This window comes from Colletotrichum abscissum (genome assembly GCF_030869225.1).
Source record: "Colletotrichum abscissum strain IMI 504890 chromosome Unknown Scaffold_26.1, whole genome shotgun sequence".
NCBI lineage: Eukaryota > Fungi > Ascomycota > Sordariomycetes > Glomerellales > Glomerellaceae > Colletotrichum > Colletotrichum abscissum.
The window spans coordinates 564,552-592,037 of record NW_026850165.1 but is presented as its reverse complement, the minus strand read 5'-3'; the positions used below and the strand labels follow the sequence as shown (position 1 = coordinate 592,037).

The following is a 27,486-nucleotide window of genomic DNA, read 5'->3' as shown; positions in this document are numbered from 1 at the left end:
ATGTCCGACATCCCGTCTTCACCTTGGGACTACCCTTCCGGGGCGGCATGTCGTGGTAATAGTATGCGAGATGGCGATGAGCTCCAGCGTTCGATTATCCCGTAGTTATTTGCCGTTCCCGTTGATTGTTTTCCTTTGAGAAAGTGGGGCAAAGTCCGAAGGTATGTTTTAATAGTGTTACTGTCTCACCGACAATCAAACGATGACAGTAGACGAGGGTATGTTTGTGTGAGCCTGTGAGCACGTGGGTAGGCGTGTGTGTTTGGTTGGTAATACGCGGGTACCTTGGCACTAGTTGAGCTCAGATGAACAAGAAATCAGTCAGAACGGGGCCAGAGCGAGGAGCAAAGAATAAGGTGCGGATAGAGACGGGGATACGGAGTAAAAGGTAAAGGTAAATGAATTAGAGACGAAAGGTCGTTTGGGGGGGCGCTTGGCTGAGCTGGCTGGCAATTAGAAAATGTTGTGCGGCCCCAGTCATGATGGGGAAGAGAGGCAAAAAGATCTCTCTCTTATGGGGCTAATGCGAGCCCTCTTAGCCAGTGAGACGCGTAAGTGTTCGTGTGTAAAAGGGGAAGTTCAGGAATGGGGTTGGGATCAGATAGAGAGCTTTGCGGGGACGGCAGACGGCCTCCTTATCCCTGTCGTAACACCGACTAACCCGAACCCGAGGCTTAGCTTAAGGTAAAGGTTGCCAAGCCCGCTTTAAGTTTACCCTACGGATAGTGCCTCCACACGTCCGGCCACTGCCGGGATGTGGGTATCGGCCCTGCCGCACGCCGCGCCGATTTACCAACAAGGCCGCTGTCCGGGGACGGGTGTGGCTCTCTCTATTGCCCGGATACCGGGCACCGGTGGGATGTATCATTTACTTAATTTTGACGACATTCTTTGATCGAGTAGGATCATAGAGCTGTCGTGGGATCACTCTGAGTATGGTGTCTTCTCATGCACTTTTTAGGACTGAGGTCAAAGGAACGTGTAGGTATTTAATCTTTTCAGTAGCTCAGAACATTACGCAGAATTTGTCCAAGCTCATTGCATAAACAGCTTGAATTTCATGTGCTATCTTCAATGACTGCCATTTCCCATCACTCCTGCGACTGCTCAGAAGGAGAGGCATCCTCGGGCTTTTGCGCATAGACAACGTGACTGAAAATGTTAGCATGAAAAGCCCACAGCAGAATGCGAGGCGTGACCTTACATTTTCCAATAAGCGTGCATTCTCTTATCCTTCAGATCTCTCCGAACGTCTGCACATAGGGCAAGCACCTCTTCCCTGGACCATTCCAAAACACGGGTCAGAAGAGCAAGGGACAGCCCCTCGAGACCGAGATTGAGGTTGACAAATTGCCACTTTCCGAGATTTTTCAGATGGGGATCCGCAGGCCAGGTGTTGAGAGGTAGCTTGTAGTCTTTACGGACAATGTTGATAAAGCCAGCGTTCTCTAGGTCCGCCTTGTTGTGGGCCAGACTCTCCAGCGGCCGTCCGATCTTTGTCGCGGCTTCTTGTAGCAGCTCGTGCCACTTCCACAAGTCAGAGTCCTCGGGAACCGAAGCATCGTCGCAACCAGGCGGTAATTCGAGTCCCGCGACTTCAAGATGACCTCCCGGAGTCAAGCCACTACGTGAGACAGGCGTGATATTCAGCAAAAGCGCAAGAACCAGCGCATTGGGTAAGAAGAGTTATCTTACTTGTAAATCTTCTTAATCATACTTTCCTTGTTCGCAAATGCGCCGTCCATACTTCTGCAGTAGATGAAATCAAAGGGCTTGGTCCAGGTCCATGGCTTTTCTAAGTCGTCGACCTCGAACACACAGTTCGGAGGCGCCCTAAACCAATGATAAGTAAGATGCTAACGCAGTTGATTTGAAGAACGTCAACATACCACTCAGGCTGAATGGGGCTCAGGTCAACGCCAATGACCTACTGAATGTCAGACTTTATCATCCAGTTGCCTCGGAAACTTATCTTCCAACCTCTGCATGCAAAAATTTATCCGCTAAAGCGACGTGTCAGTGGCACAAAACCGTGATTTCATAATTGAGCATGACGACCCGAAATCAATGGCCCAGATTCCGGTTCCGGTTCCCATATCCAACACCCGTTTTGCGGTTCTGTGCGCAGGACACAGGGCTAACTGTTCCTCGAGCTGTAGCAGCCAGATTCGATGTTGCAAATCTAGGGTCGATTAGCAACTCGCAGGAATCTTGCGTCCAAGGCCATAAAGACGAAGCAGTCGCTCACCAAGACGGTCATTCTCAGGCTTCAGCCATATTTGTGTTAGAATAGCATCAGACCCAGGATCAATGTGTTGCTCACCTCATCATTGGGGAAGCTATACTCTGCTCAAGACATTAGGATATGCTTTCGCAGAGCTTGAATGATGGGAATACATACTTCCCGAGCTCATGGAATGATACGTCCGTCCATTCTCAGCTTGATGCTCGAGGATACTCGATCTCAGAGAGGCTAGCGACGAATGCTCGGAATGCTGTCGGAATGTCAGGCAATTGTTAATTCATGTGTCACTGCTAATGCAATGCAACAACAAGACTCACATCATCTCCATATTCCGATGTCGGGCCATCCGCTGGCGTGGCTGGCTACTCATCCAAAATCTCATCAGCATACAACTCAGGGATCCACAAATAACAACCCTGTTCATGCTTTTCTTACATTCTGAGACTCCTGCATGATCTCGGCTTTATTGAACACCGTTTACTAGGCTTCGGTGGATTCAGGCGCTCCTGTGAAGTCCTGACTCAAGACCGACTTGCAATCGAGATAGCAATAGCCAAAGCTTTAGTGGATGGCGGTTTTCCAAGGTAAAGAAGGCAGACTACTCCGTACCCCTCACTATATCGCTCCCGATCATGTGGAACGTGGCCTTTCTAAATACAACCTTCTCAATCCCATCGGCCTGTCTCGCTTAACAATCATTGCGGCACAGCTGCGGGGCAACATCGCTCTGGACCCTGTCGTTGGCAAGGAGCAATATCCCCAAAGAGCATATCATGACAGCAAAGCTCAGTTGGTTATAACATGGCCACTGCCAATTGGTTGGATGACACCAGACGGATTGTTAGCGACTCTGGCTCATTGACTGACCTTGTCAAAAGAGCAAACAATTGAATATTCTATTTCGAGATAGCGAATTCTTATCCTTACTGAGCTCATTTGCTGTCGACGCATGCCCTTATCTGCTGTTGGTTACTCGTCAACCCCATCGCAGACTTTGTAGCTTGTCCCACCCGACGCAAACATCATGCAACGTCCATAGCTCGACCATCGACATCGCGAAAGACTACTCCCAAACTAGTCATTTATTTCGCAAATTCGGCTGACAGACCACGCCATCTTCTCATTCTCAAAGCTTGTCTGGCGACCGCCGTGGTAGTTTTTCATGGCCTTGTCAACGATGCCATGACTCCGTCGGCTGCCTGGATCCGCCCTGACAGCAAATTACTCTTGCCACCAAAGTACCAACGGCACTCCCAGTCTCAGGTATCTACGTTGAAAAGGAGCCCCCATTCCTCTTTCCATCCGATGTAACCAAACATCTTTATCACGAAGATCTCCGTGTCAAGGGGATACACAATAGTGTTACGAGTAAAATCAGGGAGCCATTTTGGTAAGAAAGCGAGTGAGTACATGTCATAGCTTGTGTGAACTAGCACTACCTCATACCCCTGAGAGATATATCTTGTAAAGGGGAGAGGGGGGAGGGTTGTGTGGTATTCAAAATCAGTGTGTAGAAGTAGCGGCAAAACCTTCTGAAATCTCGAAACCAGTTTTCCTTCTAAGCTGCCAATTTTAATCTGACTGCAGGCAGTCAATCTTTCATCTTCAAATAGACACGTCAATGAAGCTCTTGCAGTCAATATCGCCAGTGATTTTGCAGGTCGGTAAATGCACATGCATTTCCCAGAGACAACCGCCCGGTGCATAGTTTCTTTCTAGAATAATTGGATCACTGCTGCAAGTTTGACTCAATCCTGCAAGTCCCAGCTGAGGAGTTCTCTCGGGGCTGCTAATACTCTGCAACTGATCACAACGTGACTCTGTTGGTTAGGCCGTATCTAGGATTTTGACAAAGGTATCAAAAATACGTCATTCCCAAGCAAGCAAAAGCCACTTCGATATGGCATGTATTGTGCACGAGTGATCAGCTTACCCGGCAGAGAAAGTTACACACCGACACTCTATTTGGTGTCATTATGGCTGAGACACTGCTAGCATCTGTGGCAGCATAGCCAGAATACACACCTTGAACTCGACATGGCGATGACGCCATTCGACCATGGAGTGGCGACTGATCAAGTCAGACCTGCAACAGCAAATGATTGCATCCAGTCAACAGTCATATCTGTGATGTTGAGATTTCTGCTTACGCAGTCAAAATATTTTCAAGCGTGAGCCCTCACCAGCCACCTTGGGCTGCTGTAAACACACTGCCATACGTAATGGCTATTCTACTCGTTTTCCTTGGCCATGCTGCACGCATCAGGCACCATAGTTGATGTGATGAAGGCGAAAATCAAATCTCACCAAGGCATGGTAGGTAGTTAACGAGGTTTCTGACTGTCTCCGCATTGGTGCCCTTTGGACTGTCTGATTGTTCACCGAAACTTCCTATATAGGGATAGTCTCACTTAGAAGATACCGCAACGGCAGCCCACACTCATTAGGCAAGGTGTCAAAGGCGGTGTATGTTGAAGCAACACCTGTCATCTGCATAGGTAGACCAGAAAGGCCAAGATTCAATTAAACAGTGAGCATAGAATCAAGTTGACATACTGACAGCCTTCAAGGCGAACAGAAAGTGTTGAGAATTTGATTTTCAAGCGCCTACGATAGAATGCTGCACTTGATTGGTGTCGTTTACGATGTTTGCTAAGTGGAGTGATCTGTTTCAGTTCAGCTTTAGCTCTTTTGCGTTTACACGAATGTGCAGTGAAAGATGTGACCAGATGCGAGCTAGTACTAGCAGTTGATCGGCGTCCACATATCCAAGTTAGACAGTGCTGCTTGCTTGAGAAGCCTGCACAAGGGATGATCCTTTCAAGCCGTACATACTGTCTAATATCACGATTAAGTTCATTCAGGCCGAGCCGGCCAGTAAATAGAGACTGTTGAAAAATTATAAAAAGGAGATATTTGGACAGCGATACGATCCCATCTTCACTGATTCATCCCACACTCTCATCATGTCTAAATTACATCGTCTATCGAGATTCCCACATCAGCTTTAATTCTCATACGCAAAGGTACGTGCCCGACTAACATCAATGATGAATCAGATCAACACTAATTTGGCATCTCCAGATGCCTTCCGCACGAGGATACATTAAGGGTGTTGCCGGAGGACGCAAATTCACTTCGACATTCCTTATCGATGATGTTCAGTACCACTTCAGTGGAACCATCAGCCCGGCCGTTCCAGACTTCACATCCAACGAAGCGACTCTGGAATATGAGTCACTTGGGAGTTTGACTAGCAATCGTGATTTTGATGGCACGGTCGGAACTCAATCCATCACGCTCGAAGTTGCCAATGGAACCAAGCTCACTGGCCAATTCGATCGACCAATCAGCCCTGCGTCCTCGGTATCTGGAACCGGGACTTGGTCGCAGAACTAGTTTTCCACGTTGTCAGCAGGCGTCGGACTCTTTGCGAGGAGGAGTATCTTGAGCGCCTTATCGAGGCTCAGGCAGGCTCATGGAAGAAACCATAGTTTCTTCCTTGGTCAAGGGGATCGAACGCTCATCTAATCGATACGATATGCCTGCTCATAGTAATTCGTTGACCGTGCGTCTGGGAAATCATCTTACAACAGCAGTAACAAACAATCTATCTATGCCTGGTGGATTTTCAATATTAGTGAGCAGAGATAACTGAAATAAAGTCAGTCCAAAATGATTGGAAGAGACAAGAGCAAAGAGCAAAGTGGGATCTGAAAAGAAGGCGAGAAAAATAGGAGTCAATTTGAGGAAGGTGACTTGTAGAATGGGGTTTATTGGGGAGCCGTATGACAGGTTGAGAACTGGGGACGCACGCTAAGGCTTCGTGACTTCTAGGCTAACGAGGCACCTCAGCTCGACGAGCAGCTTGAGTCGTGGACGCGAGCTTACGTTTGACAACTCAAGCGGACGACCCTTGCTGTTTTCGCTCCTCTTCCAATCGCTTCCTGGCATTTTCTCGTCTGTCCTCTTCTCTCTTCTTATCATAATGTTTCTGGAAAGCTACAATTCTTAGCAGTAACTCCCGCTCTCTCTCCCACGCCTTCTCATCATTAACATCTGGAACCTCAATCTCGTATTCCTCCGCCAATTTCATAATATCGGGTACCTTGTTGACAGGTTTCCAGGTCAGAAAGATGTCCTTGAGCCTTGTCACTGTGGCCCTCTGAGATTCATCCGAAAAGGGATTTGGGTTGTTGTCGTCAAGGAGGGCATCGGAGATTTTGAAGACGAAATCAGAGTGCTGCAGGCGCAGAATTGCCAGGAAATGATCGAGGTGTCCCATGCGGTTGAAGTATTCGTCTAGGTCCAGGGTCGTCAGTCTGTGCTTCAAAAATTTGTCTCGGATGGCCCAGTGCCGAGAAGTGCGGAGGATGCTGCAATCAGCTTCGAGTCTTCCGTAGGCTTCCGCTTTACAAGAGAATGCCAACCAATCCTTGACTTCTTCATTTTTTCTCTCAATGATCTTGGTGACCTGTTCCTTAAGGAGTTTTTCGTACTCATCGAGACGCTGGCTGACAGTGGCGTGCTTATTGATCTGCTCAGCTGAAGGTATACGGGGCTCATAAATTGCGAACTCCATGTTCTGAATTTCCAATGGGAGTGAAGTGAAAGTATTGAGTGCTGGCCTTTCTGGGTGCGACTTTGAAGTGGCGATGGTGTTGATCAAGCAGAAGAGCCTTACTAAAGGAATCAATGCATACATTCTTATACTAAAATGTTCATGCTTCTGTTGCTTTAGGAGAGGGTTTTCATGTCAATAATTGCGCTTAGAGATAATTTTTGAACCAAGAAGATCTCAAGATACACGTTGAGATTTGCAAATGACTGTTCGTTAACAAGGAAGAGCCATTTATGCGTTGAGTTATCACGTCGTTGGGGTCTACTCGTTTAGGCAAACTTCCTTTCATTGCTATGATCTAGATGACTCTGTATCACCATCAAATACCGGAACATATAAATGCCCCTTCGGCAGCAAAGCGATTCTGTGTCACCACTCTTGACTTTGCGCCTCTTTATGCCGCCAATAAGTCTCCTGATCAGTTTACTCTTTGATGCTTTTGTTCGAAATCGCTATCTCCTCCCCCAGTGCTTGCACCTTCTTGGTGACCCTGGCAGGGTTGCCCACCGCCGCCGAATGAGGCGGCAAGCTCTTTGTCACGATTGAGCCAGCACCTACAGTCGTTCCCGATCCAATGGTCACGCCAGCCAGGATGATTGTACCGCCACCAATCCACCAATCGTCTTCAATGGTCACCGGAAGACCATATTCCTGAATTTCATTCGGGAAACAATGCTCGTATCGTGGGCCGCGCTGTAGATGCTGACATTGAGACCAATTTGAAGACGGTCGCCAATGGTGACGAGGCTGACGTCGAGAATAGTCAGGCTGCACGTATTCGTTAGAACACACTCTTTTTTCTTCATAGCATTCATACGATCAGGTGGGTAAGACATACTTGAAGTTGGCAAAGGACTTGGAGTTAAAGATGACGTTGCAGCCGTAATCGACTAATAAAGGGGCCTCGATGAATGACTGTTCGCCGAATTTGTCCAGAAGGTGCTGCAGAATCTCTTCCTTCTTCTTGCCCACCTCCTGGAGGGTGTTCTGGCGGTGGTCGATCTCGTTGAAGTCGCGCGCGAGGCAGCGGGCTCTGTGGCGGCCTTGGTTGAGGATAGGCTCAAGAGGGTCGTACACCATGCCCGAGACCATGCGCTCATAGTTCTCGCAAGACGGCTTGTTCTCGATAGAGCTCACAAGCTCTAGGACCTTGGGGTTTGTTCCCTCCTTAGAGCCCATCGTCGGTGTTGTTGGGGTTGGAATGGGGAAGTTTTGATGTAGAAGGGAGTGGCTAGCAAAGTCAAGAGAAGACCAGGAGACCGCTCCCCGAGATACGGAAGCCTGCCTTGAAGACTATTGTGTGGGAGGAAATTGTGGACGAAGGTCAAGCCTCGCGGTGCCGAAGAAGGAGGAAGGCACTAGTGTTCTTGCCTTCTCTTGAATCCCACTGTTTGAGAAAGGAGGTCTGGCGCGAGGGGTGGGCCTCAGGTACTGAAGAGTGAATTAATTTCAACATCACCAAGACATTCACCGATTTACTAACTGAAGGACTCGGAAAGGCGGCGGCCTGGGCCCCAGTGCCTTCGCGTTTATTGGAAAAGGATCAGTAGGATTCTATTGAGAAAGTCACAAGGCTAGGTCGAAAGTAGACCCGTGTTGCAGACCATCTTTCAGAGAAGCAAGAGACACATGTTGCTTTGATATGTAGATCATCAACTCATATTCATAAGCTATCCTGATTCTTGAATCCCGTGTAATGTGGGCCCTAGCCGAAGAATGCGCCTCGCAAAGAAGAAAGTGCCATCTCAGACGCAAAACGGAAGCGATATCGCAATATCACCCACTTGTATTATGCTTACTCCTGCCTGCCAAACGCTGTCTAGTACTCTGCAGTCTCTCCTCATCCATGGCAGACCGCCATGTGCAGTCGCCCACAAACTCACACATTCGACACTTGTACGCCTCCTCAATCTGCACACCCCGCGGTTGACGGTCCGCTCGCCACCACTCCATCGTGTTACCCAAGTAGAGGTTCAGCGCCCGATCATCCATTGGGAAGACCTGGCTATCAATGAGCGAACCGTCTCCGCGGTACCTGTACTCCACAGTGAGAAGCCGACCCACGGAGTCGGCGCCATGGGGGAAGGTTTGGCGCAACTCTGATACGAGAAGAGGGAGCAATTCCCTCAGTGTTCTGTACTTGATGAAGTCCGGCGCCGACGAATTGAGGTTTGCGTCATCAGCTTCGGCATCGACCGTTGCTGTAGTGGGAGACAGCGGGATGTAGTCCTCGTCAGGGGAGGAATCCATGTCGAAGAACAATTCGTCGTGCAGGCTACCAATCTGGGCAATGAATGAATCGGAGAACGGCTCGTCCGGGTCCAGACCGTACCGCCGGAAAATACGAAGGTAGTCCAGCTTGTCCGCTGCCATTTCTGATAGGAAACGCTGGTATAGGAAGAGCTGCACCTTTGCCGGCCGTAGTAACGCGGGGCTGTTGGGCGCCTTCATAGACCCACGCGTCTTCACATCCGTCAGGTATATCTGAGGTATGTTCGCCTGCTTCTTTGAAGGGAAGTAGTCGGTTATGCTGGACTGATTCTGCTCAGACTCCTGGCTCAGCTGTTCCATGAACTCCGGGTCCGGATTCTCATAGCTCAGACCGTCGATGACGCCATTGACCAGATTTCCGTCGGCGAATCCCCATACTTCAAGCTCACGGGTCATGCCGGTCTCACGGAGTGTTCGAAGTCCCTGAATGAGGTTCCACATCCGGAGACCAAAGCCATCTTCTTTACTCGCGATCTCGACGCGGACCGTTGTATGTACTTCGTCTTCGAGGTCTTGGTGTACCTTTGTTCCCTGCTTCATCGCCGCTGTCCGGGTCTTCCGACCATATGGTAGGCGGGTGAGGGTATAGAAGTATTGTAGTTCGCACCAAGCACCCGAGGTCAAGTCGGTGACGGTGAATGGCTTCCGGGGATACGATCGGAATCGTACAAGCGGCGATCGGGCATCATTCTCGGGATCAGGGGTGGCTTTCTCGTTCGGCTTTGGTGATGAGGGAGCAATATTGTTATTCGAAAGGGCCCTGCTCACTAAGCGCTTTCACGTCAGTCAGTTTGAGCAGAAGCTTGCCTCGCAAAGTAACACTCACAATCCGGATAGGCGACGGAGTGGCCAGGTGACGCCGAGGGAAGATCTGCCTGCTTCGTATCGTCGGTAAGGGTCGCCTTTGAGCGACTCCGGCTAGGTCGTACAGAGCCCTTGGCTGTGCCAGTCGTGCGATATGAGAGAAGATCCGTGGGAGCATCGTCAAGGCAAAATTCTTGCTCGGCGACGGTGTCAATGCCAAAGTCTGAAGCGATCGATGGAGCGGCGGGGTTCCGCGATGAGGTTGAGGTGGGGGCGGGGTTATCAGTGATGAGCTGGCTCAGCAACGTCTCATCCTCCAAAGAAAGATCGTAGCCATATTCATCGTCTGAATCAAGCGAAAAGGAGGAAGACATTGCAAAGGTAGGCGAGAGTCATGTCGGATCGACGAGGGGGGAAGGACCCTCGTTGACGGCGTCACGACTCGGCGGGAGGGATCGCCGCTAAATGGGAGAGCGCGTCAGGAAAGTGGCGACGGGTGTCGCGAAGTCCAGTGACTTTCAGGCAGTCATGCCCCACACATCCTGTGGAGGTGGCCAATGAAGAGCAAGCCGAAACAAATTACGGTGGTTGATTACATCAGCAAAGCAACGTCTCACTCATGAAAGGCTCAGCTCACATGTAAAGAAACAACACTTCGATCGAGGGGGGTATTTTCAGGTGCGAGATCTGGTGCCAAACGTACAAACTTCTCATCTCATCTGTCACCAACGGAAATTTTAAACTCGTAGCTTTTTTGTTGAGACTGCGTGCTCTCGGCTTCCGCGCCAAAAGTCTGTCTCTGGCGGTGTCCTCAGACGTGATATCGAAGTCAGTCACAGTCAAAGGCCCAACTCACTGTGGTTCTTGATTTAATCGTTATTTATCTTACATCAAGCTGGCTAAAGCGACACGGCGACATGGTGACATGATGATCCCCATACTACCAGCAATCTCATCCTTCTCAAAGCATACACTCGTTAGCCACAATACGTTCTCTCATGCCAGTATCCTCACCCCCAGTCCACACAGGGGCCTCTTCCTCTCGTAGCCATTTTCGGCTACCCAATACAGGTACATCATAAGCCTCCTCAATCGCCAGGGCTCGAAGTGCAAGTAAGCACTGGACAATGTTGCCAGTTCTCAAAGACTGGACTTAAGGATGCCGCTCAAATCTGATTGTCCTTCGACTTCAGTCGTTTGGACAATATTCCTCGAATGTTGAAGCGAGGCGGGGAGGCCAAATTGGGGTGCCGCCGACCCGCCGCTGGTGAGGCGGCAGATACAGATGAAGTGTCGTTGAAAACGTCATCTGACATGCGACTGCTGGGAGAGAATCTCAAAGGCCGGCTTGCCTGCTTCGTAGGTGTGTTATGCGCATCCAACGTGTTCATTTTGGGCCTCCTTATCTCTGTGGTACGCTTCTTGGTCTGAATTGACTTCTTACCATGCTTGGGCCCGGACCGGCTTCTCTGCTTCGTTGGTGTATCCATAGGTTGCTCATCCAGACTGAGTTTTGCGGTCTGCTTGGCTTCCGTGGGCCGTTGCGCGGGTTGATGTGTGGCATCTTCGAGCTGCGGGGGCTGCGGGACGTCTTCGAAAAACTCATTGATGCGCTTATAGACGTCGTTCATAATAGCCTCTGCGAGAAACGCGCGAGACTCATAGTCGTCGTCCTTGATGAGCTGCCAGGTACATTTCTCCAGATCAGCCGGAGCTCTTCAAGTCTTTGAGAAAACTGCCAAGAGCAACTCGACGGACGGATCTGTCATTGTAATCTGCAATTCTGTCAAGCATGGGGGCGCTTTTCATGTATCTGGCCAACAAGGCATTATCGATCGGCTGCTGTCGCTTCACAGCTTCAGTAATTCGAGTCTATTGAGTAGGATGAAGATTAGCTATCGACATGGCACTTCTGGTTGGCATATTTGAGCTGACGTTGGGGTTCTTGGCTTTTGGGATGGGATTGGTTCCCGATCCAGCCATCGTCTTCCACTTTGGGGTGGCCGCCTTCTTCTTTGGACTGGCGACTTTCTTCTTCGGTACAGTTTTCTTGTCGTGAGGGGACTCAGATTCCGCCTTTCGCTTCTCGCTTGGCGGCGAAGGTGTTGTGAACTTGGTCATGGAGCGCGTCCAGGGTCTCAGAGCCGGTAGAGCTGGGCGATCTGAGTTGAGCTGAGCAGGTTCCAAATGTTCGGTGCTGGATTTCTTGGCGTTGGCTTCCTTCAACGAAGGCTTGTCGACAATGAACAAGCTGTCTGAATGATCTTGGGTGGATGCAGCCGGAGAATGTGCCAATGCTGCCTTTAACATACCCTCCGACGAGTAAATACTGAGGCCATCAGCACAGTCCCGAATATATCGCAGAACACCAAGTGGTTGCTGCATGGTCACCCATTCCCACCAAGTCAGCGGAGGCTCCAGCGTGTAGATGAGGAGAGCTGCAATAATTGTAACATTTGCAGGAGGTCGCTTGCCCTGTCCCATCTCCCGCGCTTGGCTGACCGTTCTGTGGAGGGCCTGGGCTCTGGACTTGTTCCCGAAGGACGAACTAGTGATGGGGATGGCGATCAGTGCTAGGGCTTGTTTCTTTTCTTCAGACGTCAATAGAATGTCCGAAGCGTCGGTGTTGAAGAGCTTGGCGGCCAAGTCTGACCATTCTCGCTGGAAATTAGGAATGAGATATGCTGGGGGAGCGCAGGCGTATTTGTCGGCTACCTTGGGCGCCTTTCCGCTACTTTCTGCCATTCTTGAAGCTTCTGGCAGTCTCGTTGAAAGGAGGGAATAGGATTTGATTCCCAATCGAGTGAAGTTGGAGAGAAGAATACGGGCTGCAGAGGATGGAAGAGTATGTAGGTAACAAGTTGCCAGAGGTACAGAAGGAAGGAGAAAAGGACTCTGTAGATGCCTCAGAAACAATCTTGAAAGGCAGTCGAGTCCACAGCGCTTTCCTTTAGCAATGGAAGACCGAAAAGCGTATTGAACTTGTGGGCAAAGGTAGCTCCCGTTCCCGGTCCGTCACAGAGTTGGCTTCTGGTCGATCATGCAGATACGGGGCACAAGAAGGAAACTGGTGAGACTATGGTAAGGAGGAGTGATCAGGTCAATGAATGTAAAGGCGTTGCTTTATGACTGAAAAGGGTAACTTAAATTTCTCTAAGAGCCTTCTTGCTGCTTCGACTTGTGCAAACGTCAAAGGTTCCAGACGTCCATCCAGGATTGGTTTCACGTTGACGCATTTGCTGTTGAAAGGCAGGAAACATTAAGCCGGACTGGGGTTTCGACATAAACAGTAATAAAAATTTTCAATTCTCTCGAATTCATTATCAGCGGCGGGCCAGCTCTCTATCTTGATTCGCGTAAACTAATTCCCATGTGTAAGTTACCCTCCTCTCCCAATGCCAGCTTACTGTTCGAATCCGTGCCAGAGCCAAGCGCTGATGGGGGTATCATCTTGCTCATCCTGGCCTTGAGACACTCAGCCGTCCTTAGGGTCTTGGATTGTGTTTTTTGTCGAGACATTGATGATGATAAATCTAGCAGGACCCAATTATTCATCGCGGTCCCACGATCCCTAAAAGATGATGTGCCTACTTCCTAAGCACCACTGACGACAGGCAATCTGCCCTTCAATTGCTCTTGCAGCGTCTCAGCGATCATGACGCGGACGCCTTCTTCCGCAGAGTCCACGATGTTCTTGACTAGGGCATCGAACTGTGCCAAGTTCGTCGACTTCAAATGCTTGCTGAAGGATTCAAGCATAATCTTTCGAGAGAAAGTATCGGGAAGACGCGCCAGCTGGAGAAGCTTTCCCGCTGCAACAAACTTGCTGATGTAGGTGATGCTTGTCTCAGATGAAGCCACAGTAAATGCTTCGACTTTAGTGGTCATCTGTTGAGGTCTCTGTGTTGGGACCTCCTTGATGAACTGAATCTCATCATCGCTGTCTTGAGTGTCTTCGTTCTTGATGAATGGTCTGCTGGCAGGCTGAGCTCTCTCCGGTCGACTAGTGAGCGGCTCGTCAACTCCCAAGGGTGCATGTCTTTTTGGGGTCGAGTCAGGAGGAGACTCGACTTGTAGGTTAATGCGTCTCTTCTTCTCACTCTTTGAACTCAGGCTTTGCATAGGACTCTGACTTCTCTTGAGATTTGTAGCGACATTGCCCACGAGAGTGTCTGCAGGTCCAGGGCGGTTCGTGTTGCGCCGAGACAGCAGGTCATGACTGACATGGATTGATCTGCGGCTTGACGCGGGCCGGCGTCGTAGGTTGGAGCGAGGCTCAGAGGCGATTCTTGCTGAGATAGTCGCCTTGATGTCTTGTTTCGGTGTGCGCTGGGACCCTCTACAACTCGCTTGACCATTCAAATGATATTCATCCTCGTCTGAAGAGCCCGATTCTGACTCTGGGTTCGAAGCGAACTCTGGTGGACTCGGGCGCAGGGACTCCAGTAGTCTTTCTTGTTCAAAGTCTTCTTCCGAGTTTTCTTCTTCAGATCCAGATCCTTCAATCTCGGAATCCGCATACTCGGATTCTTCATCTTCTCCATCGTCATCATCTTCTTCATCTTCTTCCTCGAGGCAATGTTCATAATCGGACTCAGAGGTACGTTGCTGGCTGTGAACTGGTTGATTGGTAGCGGCGTTAATCATTGAGTAGATCCTGGATGCTCCGGCCTTGGCATTGGTCGTCCACGTTCTCTGGCGAGCCCAACTACCGCGAACAGCGTCATCTCTCCACTCTTTGAAGAAGAATATGTTCCGTGCACCAGCTGGAACCACCTTGGCCTGACAGATATCATTTGCATCCGGGGTACAGAGGGCAAAGAATTTGGTGTCCCCCCCCCGACCTGGTTTATAAACAACCTTGAAGGCCTTTCTGATGAAGGGACGAGGGGATGGGTGTGTCGTATGATTGTTCACGCACTGTTTTGGGGACAAGGAAGGCCAACGGCTGGAATGTGGATGACTGTCGTCAAGGATCTGGAAATCGGGGAGAAACCACCCAATCCAAAGGCCACTTAGATGGTCTTTTTGACCTCCGGTGTACACTTCATTGGGCCTTGGCAATCTCCAGCTGTCCTCGAGGTCGAGCCAGCGTATGGCCGGCATGGCGTTGAGTTGTGATACAACTCGATCCTGAAACGCGGACACTTGAATGATCATGCTTCGCGGGGGAGAATCGGCGTAGTTCAGACCGTCGTTGAAAACATTCAGCCCAGGACTGTAGCAGACCTCTCCGACAGCATGTTGGCCAGAGGCAGCCATGGTGAAATCGATAACGGCTGGTGAATGGAAGTAAGGAGAAAAGTCAACGACGAGGTTGTTAGTCAGTTTTCGTTCGTAAGTAGGGAGAAATCTTTTCTGGTAAAGCGTGTCAAGTGTGGAAGTTCTTGAGAGGTGCGTAGAGAATAGAGTTAGCGTGCTGAACGATGGCGAACTTGGGAATAAAGGTGATTGCATTAATTTTCATGCTGAAGATAGAATACATACTGAGCGTAAGGCTAGAACCTTGAGGATAGCTGAGGCAGGCTGTCGGAGGATGAGTGGAAGGTTCAGTAAGAGGGCCATGTGATTATGAAACTATAGATTGGTCGTTCAAAGTTGGAAAGAGGTGAGGTGTTAGGCGCTGAAGTGTCCGAGAAGGCGCCAAATGGGTGCCGACAGTTGTGAAAGATCAGGATGACCTTGAGCAAGAAGAATATTTAGTTGATACTGATAACTTGAGCTGCTGCTAAAGAAAGATACTTGAGATACCTTGAGGAAGTAAATGAGCAAAAGTGAGAAGAAGGTACGGCCCATAATCGGGAATGAAGTTCTCAGAGCCATCAGGCACCTTCCTCCCGGTGTGAACAGTCCGCATAGCCGTTACGGCCCCACAATGAGCGGTGGTAGTTGGGGTAGGTAGGTACCTAACTACCTTACCTTGGTACTGTAAGGTACCTTCCTTTTCTAAGCTTTGTTACTCTTCTTCAAGGTTCCAACCCTGCGAAACAAGAGTGTTCCCAGGCCACCACCCCATCAATTGCGGGAATTCATCAGACAACCCTCAATCACCAATCGTCAATCAAAAAATAGCTCGTAAGCATCTAATGCAAAACAAATCGACCGAGCTGGGACTCGAACCCAGAACCTTTGCCACCGGAAAGCAACGCGCTGCCATTGCGCCACCCGGCCTAATTCATGAAAAAGTTTGGAAATTTCCGCGTTGATCTAACGTTGCTCAGCAGGGCCGAGTGCGGATTTACCGCGATCGGCCGCGCCACAGAACCCTCGCCTGGCTAGTGGCGTCATTCGCCAAACTCACATTTTCTGTAGGGCCACCATCACCAGCGACGCGACACCGCCCACTTACACCCCCTTGCCGAAACTACAACGGCATTACCGCCGACAGTCTTGTCCTTTCCACAGAAATCTTCTTCAAGATGGCTCGTGTTCCGACGATAGCCACCGTCGTCCGCGGTGCAGGCGTCAACATCGTACTCAAAGCAGACCAACCCACAGGCCGCACCGTCTCCGGGATCGTCCAGGATGTGCTCACGCGCGGCAACCACCCTCGAGGCATCAAAGTCCGGCTCTCCGACGGCCGGGTCGGACGAGTTCAGTCTCATACCGATGGCAGGCAGCAAGCACAAGATCCGTCATTTATATCCTCGGACGTCGCCGACGGCTCGACCGCGTATGGAGACTCACGTAGACCTCCCCGCCGTGGCGGCGGTCGCAGGCAAGATGCCGAGCCTGAGTTGCCTTCGGCGCAGGTTGGACTTGAGGCTTACATTCGGCCTGCTAAGCAGAAGAATGGTGGGCGAGGTAGAGCGGCTGCGAACTCTGACGCTGAGGTGCAGGAAGCGGCGCCTACTCCGGTTTCTGAGACCGTGACCTGCCCTGTCTGCGGCGAGTTTGAGGGTGATGCTGCTGCTGTTGAGCACCATGTCGCGGGTCACTTTGACTGAAGTACAGTCGCATCATCTCACTTCACATCACCACATAACAATCGGCGCGGCCAGGACTGTTTCACCGAAGTGTCTATTAAGTTTGTGAACCCCTACGTCTCATCTCCCAGAAGAGGTGAGTGAGGAGCGCAAACGGTCTATGTATCCATCTACGGAGGCTTAATCAACCCAGATCTCTGCCAGCAAAGCAGCCACTTCACCTATTACAGACGATACCTGAAGCCGGCGGTCTTCCAGTCCGTTACATCCTCGTAATCCTCAGGCCGAAGCTCAACCCGATCAACCATGTCCGCGACATCACCAGCAGTACCCTCTGCCTGCATGACCTTACCGCCACCAACAGCACCAGCACCGCCAGCGCTACCCTCATAACCTTCCTCCCTCGTGCGCTTGGCATTCATCCACTGGAGGTAGAATCGCAGACCGAGCGCCAGCACCACGACGAGCGAGTAGCAGATCATGATGGTGCGGAAAGCGGTGTTGTAGTGCGGCTCCTCGGAGGCCTTGAAGAACTGCGGGCCCGCAATGTTGCCAGCGCAGTAGGCGAGGAACAGCAGAGACGACATGGTCATCTTCTTGGTCACGCCGCGGTAGTTTGCCGAGACAAGAGACATGGCAAGGGGCATGGCGGCCGGGCCAGGGGACAGGAGGAAGTAGCCAAAGAGCTGGACGCCGTTGCTGACGCTTTCCCGGGAGTAGATGATCGCAGCACCGGTGATGCACGGCAAAACGACAATGGCAATCAGGATGCAGTTCATCTTGCGGTAGCGGCCCGCGATCCAGCCCGTTCCGGCGATGATGGCGGCGGAGAGGAGCGAGTAGGGGATGTTGATGAGTGTCGACTGCAAGCTGGTGAAGCCAAAAGACTTGATGACGAGGTTGGCAAAGTTCTGGGTGCCGCCGTTGGGAATCTGGGTAATGATTTCGAGACCAAAGATGAACCACGTCTTGGGGTCAATCATGCACTCGACAACCTGGTCCCACTTCCAGTGCGTCTTCTCCGTGGACCCCGTGCCAGCGACGACGACGCGGTCGGCGGCGTACCGGCGCTCCTCAGGCTTGAGGAAGCGGGCCTTTGAGATGGTATCAGGCAGCCAGATGAGCAACACAAACGCCCAGACAAAGGTGAGGACGCCGAGGATGATGTACATCCAGCGCCAGGGGCCGACCTTGTTGTCGCTCGAGATGTGGCCGAAGCCAAAGGCGACAAAGGAGGCGACGAGCCCGCCGACGCTGTTGCCGGCGAACCAGATGCCCGTGCGGGTGGGGATCTCGTCGCGGGTGTACCAGGTGGAGGTGAGGAACATGAAGGCAGGCGTGATGGTGGCCTCTGCGACGCCGAGGAGGAAGCGGACGGTGAGCAGGCCGCCGTAATTTGTGCAGGCAGCTGTGAGGGCGACGACGGCGCCCCAGAAGAAGGTGTTTGCGGTCATGTACTTTGCGACGGGGAGGCGGGCGATGAGGAGGGAGGTCGGGTAGGTCCAGGCGAAGTAGCCAAAGTAGAAAATGCTGGAAACCCAGCTATAGTTCTGGCCCTTGAGATGCTGTTCACGAGGTTAGCAACATACCGTCGTAGCGTGGATGAGATGACAAATGGGAAAACGACATACGGTGTCGGTTCTGAGACCAAATACAGAGGCGCTGGACAGAATAGTCTTGTCCATGAAGTTGAACATGTAAGTGATGAAGAGCAGCGGAATGATATTGAAATCAATCTTGCGGACAATCTTCTTGGCCATGTCGCTGTCAATGTGTTGCCTCTCCCCATCCTGCACCTCTGCGGGAGGGTTCTGCGGTGCGTCTGTTGATGACCCCATGTTGGCGAGCAGGTTCTGCCGTTCGTCGATTGGATCGTCTATTTCTTGATCGTCTTCGTCGACCACTGTCCGAGAACTCGAAGCTCCTACAGAAAATCCCAGGGTCGCATCTCGAGAGCGGCGCCGGGGTGTCGTCGCCCTTTTGAATGAGGCGGCGGCCATTCAACAAGGTATCGGGGGCGGGGATGGTCGCGACCTTTCCGCGGCCAAAAGAAGAAATACAGTAAGAGAGTACGTTACGCGCCTTATCTTCCGCCAATCTTACCCGACAATGACAGGTCCAACGCGTTCGCCTGTTTCTCCTTTTCCCTCCCTCTCTCGCTCCGGTCCCCTTGTCCAACGAACGGTTCTACGGCCGCGAACCGGTAAATTCACCGACCAAAGTGTCTAGACAATGACCGATAACAGGACGTCAATTGATAAGACAAGCGTTTGCGTCCGTCGGGTGGGAGTGGGCGAACGGTTTAGCGACCGCTAGACTCCGCTGAATAGACGGTGTTCTCCAGTGTCTTGCGTGGATTGGCCTGGAGATATCGTCCCACCTTTGTGTGCTGTCGGCGAATATCCGAACCGACGAGATACGACGTTACTCCGCTAGTGGCGCTACAGCGATCGCGCCGTTCAATGAGCTCTCGTGGCACCGTCGCGATGTGGGGAGAGCAGAGGACATTTGACGGATTTTGGAGATGAATGAAGACCATGTGAGTGGACGAGCGCAGAGTTGCTGACATTAACTAAAGGTGTTCGATACCGACTCGGCGGTTACAGTTGGCCCATGGGCAGAATATGGGGGGGATCAAAACTTTAGTCTTTGATTTTGTGACTCTCTTGTTGCTAGTAATTTCCTTATCGAATCCTTCTTGAATACCCCACATTGCTTGCGAACATCGGCCATCAGAACTCCATTCTGATGTTTCCAGTCTAATATGATTCGTGCTTCTCACACGCCGAGATATACCAATGTTCCAGAACTAAGCTTGTTGAGAAATGGCTTGTGGAATTGTCTTAGCCGACGAGAAGAGATCCATCGTCGAGTTGTCGGACCACGTCCGGCGCTGTATGACTACTGACTGACGGGCTATTTACCACGCGACGCCCAGCTGGATCGGCAAAGGTGCCCGCGGAGGCTAAAGAGATATCAAGACATCCTAGTCTCGAGCCATATCCCGCCCGCTTGATTGGCTCTTCATTTACACGATCAGACATCTCAACTCTCACTTGTCTTCTCATCTTGACACCAGCAACCGGGATTCTGGAATCTGACAACGGGCAAACCCCAATAACCCCGAAACCATGAATGGCCTCGAAATCTCACCCTTCATCGCCTCCCTCCCCAAGGTCGAGCTGCACATCCACATCGAGGGAACTCTTCTCCCCGCCCTCCGCTGGAAACTCGCAAAACGCAACAACGTGCCCCTCCAATACGAAACCTACGAGGCTCTCCTGGACTCATACAAGGTCTTCTTCAACCACCGCCCCGAAATCAACGGCCGCGTCCCGGGTATTCCGACATTCCTCGAGGCTTACTTCGCCGGCTGCGAAGTCTTGAAGACTGAAGATGACTTTTACGAAATGTCAATGGACTACTTCCGGCGCTGCGCCGAGATGAATGTCCGCTACGTCGAGCCGTTTTTCGACATCCAGGCGCACACGCGGAGGGGCGTGCCTGCGGAGGATGTGTTGAATGGGTACTTGAGAGCTCAGCGTGATGGCGCGGAGGTGCATGGTGTAAAGTCGAATTGGATATTTTGCTTCATTCGCGATGAAAGCCTCGAGGACGGGTTGGCTGCGTACGAGGCTGCCAGGCCGTGGGCTGCTGGTATTGTCGAGGGTGGCAAGGGTCTCTTCCACGCTGTCGGGTTGGCTAGCAACGCCTTCAAGAGGCCGCCGATGCTCTTCGAGCAAGGATTCCAGAGGGCGAAGAAGGATGGGCTGCATGTCACGATGCACTGCGATTTCGGGCAAAAGGACACGTTTGAGCACGTCCACGAGGCGATTTTTGATGTCTGTGATGGCGCTGGAGCGGAGCGTATTGATCACGGGCTTGATGCGGCGGATAAGGAGGAACTGCTGCAGGGGTTGTTGGATCGAGGTATCGGCTTGACGTTGTGTCCCCACGCGTATCACCGGCGGACGGCGACGGAAGTGCTGTTTCCCAAGATTCGGACGTTGTGGGAAAGGGGTGTCAAGTTTAACATTAACAGCGATGACCCGGTATACATGCATGATGTTTGGGTAGATGGCAACATGCAGAAGGCGTATACCTACTGTGGATTCAGTAAGAAGGAAATGGTCAAGCTGGCGAGGAATGGAGTTGACATGTGTTGGGCTAGCGAGGAGGTGAAGAAGAAATTGTATCGAGAGTTGGATGCAGTTGAGACAGACTAGAACAATAGTACGTAAAAGAAATTTGAGGTCATCGAAACCATGCATCGTGTGTGGTCTCATGCTAAATCCGTGAGATACAGACTGAGGTCCACTCATCGGGTTACCATAGGATTCAACATGTTGGGATTGTAGCGACTACCCCGCATCTTATTCTCTGTTTTAGAAACTCATCAACATATGAGAGCTCCTTCGAAAGTGGCTACATAACGGCGTTTTCGATACCACCGGACGCAATTCATTACGCAAGACGTTTTCCATCACTTTAAGCAGCCGGCACCGAGAGCTTCTTCCCCAGTTCCCGACGGTGCAAGAACCTGATCAACAACGAAGTGCCCGCCATACCAACAGCAAAAAAGATCATCGTGATATAACCCTTCGGGTACCGCGGAGCCTCGACTTGCTGCCAAATAAGCAGCGGCAACCATGCCTGGAAAACGTACGCCATCTGATTCATCGAGCCAGTTACGAGCGCTCGCTCTTCGTTATCGTCTTTGCAAATCTCATGGGCCCATGCGAACGTCAACCCGCTGATGCCACCACCGAATCCAACGAGAAGGAAACAGCCCCATTTCCATGAGTCGGAAATGTTCCATGCCGCTAAACTTGAGTAGATGACGATGTTGAGTGTTCCGGAGAAGACTATCGGTGGCCATCTCTCGCCCTTGAAAACCGAGTCCGAAGACCAGGCGTATATCCACGTCGTTATCACGGTGATGGCGGATGTAATTGTCGGATATGTGTTATACTCCTTGACAGAATATCCCTCTCCCTTCAACCACAACTGGAACGCAGGCTGACTCATAATTCCGCATCCATTGTTGAAGAAGATATAAAGCGCTGTAAGGGCGTAAATATGCCAACTGGTGAAAATCTTCTTAATTTTGGCCTTTGTGAACGGCTGACGATTCGCTCTACCTTCAAGCTGCATTCGTTTTTGCGCGAGCGCCACATCATCTTTGGTCAACCACCAGGCTTTTGTGATCTCAGGCACGTCGGGCAGGAAGAAGAACCCGGCAATCGCAATCGGCAGGGAAATGACGGTATCGACGATGAAGAGCCACTGCCAGCCCTTCCATCCATGAACGCCGCTGAGGTTGTAGACGGCAGCCATGAGGTAGCCCGAGAACATGGAGCCGATGGAGCCTGCGGAGTGGAAAAGGCAGGATCGCTTGGCAAGTTCGTCTTTTCTGTACCAGCATCCGATGATGTACTGCATGCCTGGGTAGAATGTACTCTCGGCGAGACCGATGAAGAACCGGAGAACGTAAAGCTGGGTGACATTTGTGCATTTGATCATGAGAATTGTTAGGACAGCCCATGTGCATTCGCAGGCAGGGATCCAGATTGATGGCCGGACGCGAGTGAGAAGGATGTTGCTGTAGAAAATAGTCAGTACTCTTAACACTATCAAATAAAGAGTTCATGTTGGCGTTGAGCTGACCTCGGGATTTCGCCAATGACATATCCAACGGTCCAGCAGGCTTGCATGTAATTGAGCTCGTTACCAAAGAGCTTCATGTCTTCTTTCATGCCAGACACAAAGGCATTGTTGATGTTGATCTGATCAAGGTTCCTGATGAAGCATTAGTACAGATAGTGAGCTGTCTAGTAAGAGCCAACTTACTTGATGAAGTATCCCAGACTTGCAAATGTGAGAATTACAGCATCCAGTTTGAACATGAACTTGCGTTCTTCAGGTGACTTGTCTAATGTATCCCAGACATATGACCGCCATGTGAGCTTCGGTTCTTCTTGCACGAGTTCAACAACAGTTGGCTGGACCTCTCGCGCGGCGACGGAAGATGGCGACTTGCTCCGAGGTGAGTCGGCGACCGTAGTCTTTTCGATCTCTGGAACTCCCATACTTGCAGCTTGTTGGTCTCAGAACCAGAAAGACAATGAGTACGTGATCAGCTGCGCGCCTGCATCGACATAATCAAGAATAATAACGACATTCGATGCAAACGCTAGACTTTATATAGCAGAATATGCGGAATTTTCTTCCATCGCGTTTTCAAGGTTTTCAGGGTTTTTCGGGCCAACACCGGAGCAGACTCGCATGGCCAACTAGGGAAGAACTGGGCATATCGCTGACGAGGTTTCTGGATACGATGGCGTGCTGGACACAGCTGAAGGCACTGTAGGCACAACGCCGCACAAGCGCGCGTCTGTCATCCTTGGTGCGGACAACATCCGATAGACATCCTGTCATTGACATGCAGATGATTCTCTGAAGATTGATAAAGGCTGCGTGATGGTCGATTATCCGGGACGATCCGGAACCAATTGTTGCCAAATCACTTTAGATAGGTTTCCCTATGACCCTAGGGATCAGGTACTATGAGTGTCGAGCTTGTTCGCTAGCGCACAGATTTATCTAACTGAAATCGCTTATAGACACTCTTGGTATCCCGTCGATCAAAAGCTTCGCACGAAGCTTCTTGCTGGGCAGGTAAAGTAAGTACTTCAGCCAAGAATTGGGTCGGACTTCGGAGTGAGGGGCATACGGAGTTAGGAAATCGGAAGCTTACACTCGCACTCTAGCAATTAGTTTCCCCCGCACGAGTCCAGCCCTTCAAACTCGATTTCTTCGGGTGATGATCTCTTAAAGGGGATTGGGCTGATGTTGGTTGACGAGCACACAATCGGGCCCTTGTATCGCGTAACCCCCACTCGAGTGCGCCGCCGTCGCCGATGCGCCCCGGATCCGCTTCCGCGGGGGAGGGTAGGGCGAATCGTCGAGCCAACAACCGGCTGATTAAACCCTTCATCATCTTTGGCTAGATTCCTGCCGTCGAGCTTCTGGAGAGTTTGGATGTTGATCGCGTGCTGACGCCGGATTTTGGTTGGAGAGTTTGCTCCCCGAGTTCCGTGGCGCGGTGGTTCGATGTTACGCATCTGGTTCTGGATTCGTCACATTTGATGCAGATGAAGCCATAGATAACCTCTGCTTAAAGCACCATCGACCCCGCGATTATTGGTAATCATGGCATTGATGGTTAACGTGATCAGATGAGGAGGTCCCGTGGATTTGGACCTGGGGAAACGCCTCGCAATAGAGGCCCTGATTTACAAGACTTAAAAGGCAGCCTGGGCCTATGCGTTTCAGCTCGTCTTAGAAGCAGTTGCTAATTCTTCTATCATTTGCAAAGACTTGACATCATATCCATTTTCTGAGCTAAACCGCATCTCCGCATCTCTCAATAAGATCACCATGGTTCCCGCCCCCATCGACCCATCAATCACCGACGTGGCGGAGCCGCGGAAGGACACCCTCGGGCTCCCCGAAACCACAAAGGCAAGACTAATCAAGGCTGGAGTCGACTTGTCAAATGGGTACCCGTACCGCCCTTCGCGGCCTCTGTATCTGGACGATGCATACAACATCCGCAACAAGGAGAGGGAGTACGTCGACGCCGGCTCAAGGGCCGACAAGTCTAAGAAGAACCTGCTCAGTGCGGCGACGAAAGTCACTAACTTGACGGCTCACATTGGTACGGAGATTGAGGGCCTGCAGCTGAAGGACCTTACACCTGAGCAAAAGGATGAGCTTGCGCTGCTCATTGCTGAGCGCAGTGTTGTGTTCTTCAGGGACCAGGATCTGTCGCCTCAACAGCAGAAAGAGTTGGGAGATTGGTATGGTGAAGTTGAAGTTCATGTGAGTCATGATGATCTTAGTCTGGCTCTATTTGAAAGGGCATGTGATTGAGCTAAGTGTCTCGATAGCCCCAAGTTCCGCAAGTCCCTGGCGTCTTGGGTGTCACAGTAATCTGGCCGGCGTTGATGGCCACCGAGAGGAAAGCAAACTTCCGTAGCCCCGGCGGTGCTTCGAAATGGCACACCGATCTAGTCCACGAACGTCAGCCATCCGGCATCACTCACTTGCACAATGATGCTGTCCCACCCATCGGTGGTGACACCCTCTGGGCTAGCGGATACTCCGCCTATGAGAAGCTCTCGCCCGATTTCCGTAAGATCATCGATGGCAAATACGCCGTCTACCGCTCTGCTCACACGTACCTGGACCGCAACGACCCCGAGGCTGGACCGAAGCACATTGAGCGAGCGCACCCTCTTGTCCGCGTCCATCCTGCGACGGGATGGAAGTCTCTCTACGTCAACCGTCTGTTTACCACACATATTATCGGTCTCGACAAAGCGGAGAGTGATGTCATCTTGAACTACCTCTTTGATGTATATGAGAAGAATGTCGATATCCAAGTCCGCTTCAAGTGGACTCCCAACACCAGTGCCCTGTGGGATAACAGGTGCGTACATTCTCAATGCCGGATGATGATGCAAGATGACGGCTAGCTAACATTCTCTAGAATCACTATCCACAACGCCAGCTGGGACTATGAGGGCAATCACCCTCGTCATGGAACTCGTGTAACATCTCTTGCCGAGAAGCCGTATTTCGACGCCGCAGCTCCAGGTCGACGTGAGGCGTTGGGATTACTGGGCCCGGATGAGAAGGAGGAACTTGGTATCGATGGGACTATCAAGGGGCTGAAGGACTTCTCTCTATAAGTTGAATTTGGCGACCTTTTGATGCCACCAGGCTATTTTTGAAACTCTTGGTGTGCCCTCTTCCTCACCAAGACATGATAGTCATGCCAGACATAATCATTGCCTGCATCTCTCTCCCACACGAAAGTATCCTTGTTAGCCATTCCTAAATCAAACGAAAATGCTACTTTGGCTACAGTTAGACGGATGGACTGCAAAGCCATCTCGCGACCAATGCACACTCGGGGTCCAACGAGGAATGGCCGGTAGCTGGTCCGGACATCGTACTCAAAGACGGTGCCCGGACCATTGCCAAGCCAGCGGTCAGGCCAGAACTTGTCAGCGAGAGCCCAATACTCGAGCTTACGCTGGACAGTCCAAATATCAGCAGAGACATTGACACCTTTGGGGACGTACAGCCCGTCAATCATAGCCCCAGGTGAGATGCGATGAGAGCCACGACCGTTGATCGGTGGCGTGAGACGGAGCGTTTCTTAGACGCAGACATTCAAATATGGGAGTCGGAGCACACTCTGAGCCGTGATGTCAGAGATGGAAGAATATGCTTCTCGGACTTCTACCTGAATCCGCTGGTAGTGGTCTGGGTCCCGCAACACGTGGTAAAAGACTGCTGATAGAGTTGTAGCGGAAGTATCGTAACCAACCATGCTGTTTCCAGTTAGAATCGGGGACGACAGGGTGATGAGACGACAGGAAATGAGGAGAAACTTACGCGAATAAGGCCGAATTACTCAACATCTCCGGCTGAGTCAATCCGGCAGATTCTTTGGCGGATAAGATGGCGGTCAAAAAGTCTTTGCGCCCTCCTTGGCGCTCGATGCAGCTATAATTGTGTGAGTTTAAGTTCATGTCGTAGAATGGACTTCGACTAGCTCACCCTCTGAGTTGATTCATCAGAAGGAAATTTTTGGGGACGCGGAAAATGTGTGGAACTATCATGACCGGTAGCTTTGCGAGCCCACCGAAGATGGGCGTTTCTGTCAGAAATTGAAAGAGTTCTAGGAGTGGCGCTCCTTTCCCATAAGTGTATTTCATTTTTTCGTACGTGCCTACCAAGATGATCAGCTTGATGACAGCAAAGGGCGTGCATGTCGTCCCTACTTAGTACTTACTCATTTGATCATGGAGGAGCGGCTCTCCGAAAGACAAGTCTCCAACGATGCTCCAAATCATCTTTCTAACATGATCACTGATACTCACAATCTTGCCCTCATGAAGTTTTGAACCTAGAGACTCGACGGCCCGATTCACGTGGTGCTGAACGATATCTTCCTGCTCCATCAACGCCTTGGCTGTGAAGGCTGGCTGTAATGCGGTACGCAGTCTCTTGTGTGCAGTTCGATCGGTGGTGGTCAAAAGATTTGGAGCTGCCCAAATGAGTTTGGCCAGCAGAGATTCAATAGTCCCCTGCTTCGTAAAGTGACCACCGTCGGGGCCAGGGTTGTGAATAGTCTTGAGCGCATCTTCTGTGGCAAACGAAAGTTCGTTGGGGCCGATACGAACGACAGGTCCTGGGGGCACAACGATTAGCAGAGCTCAGGAAGCTATGCATAAACCTGCTGAATTACCGTATTCGGCGTGCACCTTTTCGATGTCGTTATTGAGTCGATGTCCTGATACGGACCGAATCAGCCAGATCTAAAACCGTCGTTAACATGAGGCAGTGGAAGGTAGCGAGATACAACTTTGCGTGCATACCGGAGATATTGACGCGATGAATGGTCCTTTCACATGTGCAATGGGATGAAGATAGTAGGTAGTTGTAAAGAGCCAAGATGATTGGACTTGCTACGCCCTAGAAGTAATGTAAGTCGTCATTGGAACTTCGCTGAAGCTGGACAGGATCATTCTGCCTACCAAGAG

At 51.0% G+C, this 27,486-nt stretch overlaps 13 protein-coding genes across 13 annotated transcripts; 4 read left to right on the top strand and 9 right to left on the bottom strand.

Moving 5' to 3' along the window:
• Positions 1 to 1,091: 1,091 nt before the first annotated feature.
• Positions 1,092 to 2,698, bottom strand: CABS01_10388 (TAM domain methyltransferase; the record flags this gene model as incomplete). Its single annotated transcript, XM_060543744.1, has 10 exons — positions 1,092 to 1,152; positions 1,205 to 1,624; positions 1,696 to 1,833; positions 1,890 to 1,927; positions 1,981 to 2,003; positions 2,249 to 2,267; positions 2,324 to 2,346; positions 2,402 to 2,495; positions 2,563 to 2,607; positions 2,681 to 2,698. The coding sequence occupies 10 exons, from the start codon at positions 2,696 to 2,698 to the stop codon at positions 1,092 to 1,094; spliced, it is 879 nt and encodes a 292-aa protein (XP_060399426.1).
• A 2,631-nt stretch (positions 2,699 to 5,329) lies between these two features.
• CABS01_10387 (uncharacterized protein) lies at positions 5,330 to 5,644 on the top strand (the record flags this gene model as incomplete). Its single annotated transcript, XM_060543743.1, has 1 exon — positions 5,330 to 5,644. The coding sequence occupies one exon, from the start codon at positions 5,330 to 5,332 to the stop codon at positions 5,642 to 5,644; it is 315 nt and encodes a 104-aa protein (XP_060399425.1).
• A 502-nt stretch (positions 5,645 to 6,146) lies between these two features.
• Positions 6,147 to 6,827, bottom strand: CABS01_10386 (uncharacterized protein; the record flags this gene model as incomplete). The annotated part of the gene is made up of 1 exon (XM_060543742.1): positions 6,147 to 6,827. The coding sequence occupies one exon, from the start codon at positions 6,825 to 6,827 to the stop codon at positions 6,147 to 6,149; it is 681 nt and encodes a 226-aa protein (XP_060399424.1).
• A 462-nt stretch (positions 6,828 to 7,289) lies between these two features.
• On the bottom strand, positions 7,290 to 8,045 carry CABS01_10385 (nodulation protein L; the record flags this gene model as incomplete). Its single annotated transcript, XM_060543741.1, has 3 exons — positions 7,290 to 7,517; positions 7,574 to 7,634; positions 7,705 to 8,045. The coding sequence occupies 3 exons, from the start codon at positions 8,043 to 8,045 to the stop codon at positions 7,290 to 7,292; spliced, it is 630 nt and encodes a 209-aa protein (XP_060399423.1).
• Positions 8,046 to 8,642: 597 nt separating this feature from the next.
• Positions 8,643 to 10,315, bottom strand: CABS01_10384 (defects in morphology protein 1; the record flags this gene model as incomplete). Its single annotated transcript, XM_060543740.1, has 2 exons — positions 8,643 to 9,904; positions 9,964 to 10,315. The coding sequence occupies 2 exons, from the start codon at positions 10,313 to 10,315 to the stop codon at positions 8,643 to 8,645; spliced, it is 1,614 nt and encodes a 537-aa protein (XP_060399422.1).
• Positions 10,316 to 11,107: 792 nt separating this feature from the next.
• CABS01_10383 (uncharacterized protein) lies at positions 11,108 to 12,686 on the bottom strand (the record flags this gene model as incomplete). The annotated part of the gene is made up of 3 exons (XM_060543739.1): positions 11,108 to 11,623; positions 11,700 to 11,813; positions 11,877 to 12,686. The coding sequence occupies 3 exons, from the start codon at positions 12,684 to 12,686 to the stop codon at positions 11,108 to 11,110; spliced, it is 1,440 nt and encodes a 479-aa protein (XP_060399421.1).
• An 849-nt stretch (positions 12,687 to 13,535) lies between these two features.
• Positions 13,536 to 15,203, bottom strand: CABS01_10382 (uncharacterized protein; the record flags this gene model as incomplete). The annotated part of the gene is made up of 1 exon (XM_060543738.1): positions 13,536 to 15,203. One exon carries the CDS (start codon positions 15,201 to 15,203, stop codon positions 13,536 to 13,538), a length of 1,668 nt encoding a protein of 555 aa, XP_060399420.1.
• Positions 15,204 to 16,360: 1,157 nt separating this feature from the next.
• Positions 16,361 to 16,888, top strand: CABS01_10381 (uncharacterized protein; the record flags this gene model as incomplete). Its single annotated transcript, XM_060543737.1, has 1 exon — positions 16,361 to 16,888. One exon carries the CDS (start codon positions 16,361 to 16,363, stop codon positions 16,886 to 16,888), a length of 528 nt encoding a protein of 175 aa, XP_060399419.1.
• Positions 16,889 to 17,091: 203 nt separating this feature from the next.
• Positions 17,092 to 18,867, bottom strand: CABS01_10380 (major facilitator superfamily transporter; the record flags this gene model as incomplete). Its single annotated transcript, XM_060543736.1, has 2 exons — positions 17,092 to 18,432; positions 18,499 to 18,867. The coding sequence occupies 2 exons, from the start codon at positions 18,865 to 18,867 to the stop codon at positions 17,092 to 17,094; spliced, it is 1,710 nt and encodes a 569-aa protein (XP_060399418.1).
• Positions 18,868 to 19,998: 1,131 nt separating this feature from the next.
• Positions 19,999 to 21,093, top strand: CABS01_10379 (adenosine deaminase; the record flags this gene model as incomplete). The annotated part of the gene is made up of 1 exon (XM_060543735.1): positions 19,999 to 21,093. One exon carries the CDS (start codon positions 19,999 to 20,001, stop codon positions 21,091 to 21,093), a length of 1,095 nt encoding a protein of 364 aa, XP_060399417.1.
• A 262-nt stretch (positions 21,094 to 21,355) lies between these two features.
• CABS01_10378 (major facilitator superfamily transporter) lies at positions 21,356 to 22,956 on the bottom strand (the record flags this gene model as incomplete). The annotated part of the gene is made up of 3 exons (XM_060543734.1): positions 21,356 to 22,469; positions 22,535 to 22,666; positions 22,718 to 22,956. The coding sequence occupies 3 exons, from the start codon at positions 22,954 to 22,956 to the stop codon at positions 21,356 to 21,358; spliced, it is 1,485 nt and encodes a 494-aa protein (XP_060399416.1).
• Positions 22,957 to 24,307: 1,351 nt separating this feature from the next.
• On the top strand, positions 24,308 to 25,623 carry CABS01_10377 (TfdA family Taurine catabolism dioxygenase TauD; the record flags this gene model as incomplete). Its single annotated transcript, XM_060543733.1, has 3 exons — positions 24,308 to 24,751; positions 24,820 to 25,361; positions 25,422 to 25,623. 3 exons carry the CDS (start codon positions 24,308 to 24,310, stop codon positions 25,621 to 25,623), a joined length of 1,188 nt encoding a protein of 395 aa, XP_060399415.1.
• A 32-nt stretch (positions 25,624 to 25,655) lies between these two features.
• Positions 25,656 to 27,471, bottom strand: CABS01_10376 (cytochrome P450 3A19; the record flags this gene model as incomplete). Its single annotated transcript, XM_060543732.1, has 7 exons — positions 25,656 to 25,970; positions 26,184 to 26,271; positions 26,336 to 26,446; positions 26,501 to 26,672; positions 26,736 to 27,134; positions 27,192 to 27,261; positions 27,448 to 27,471. The coding sequence occupies 7 exons, from the start codon at positions 27,469 to 27,471 to the stop codon at positions 25,656 to 25,658; spliced, it is 1,179 nt and encodes a 392-aa protein (XP_060399414.1).
• Between the last annotated feature and the right edge of the window lie 15 nt (positions 27,472 to 27,486).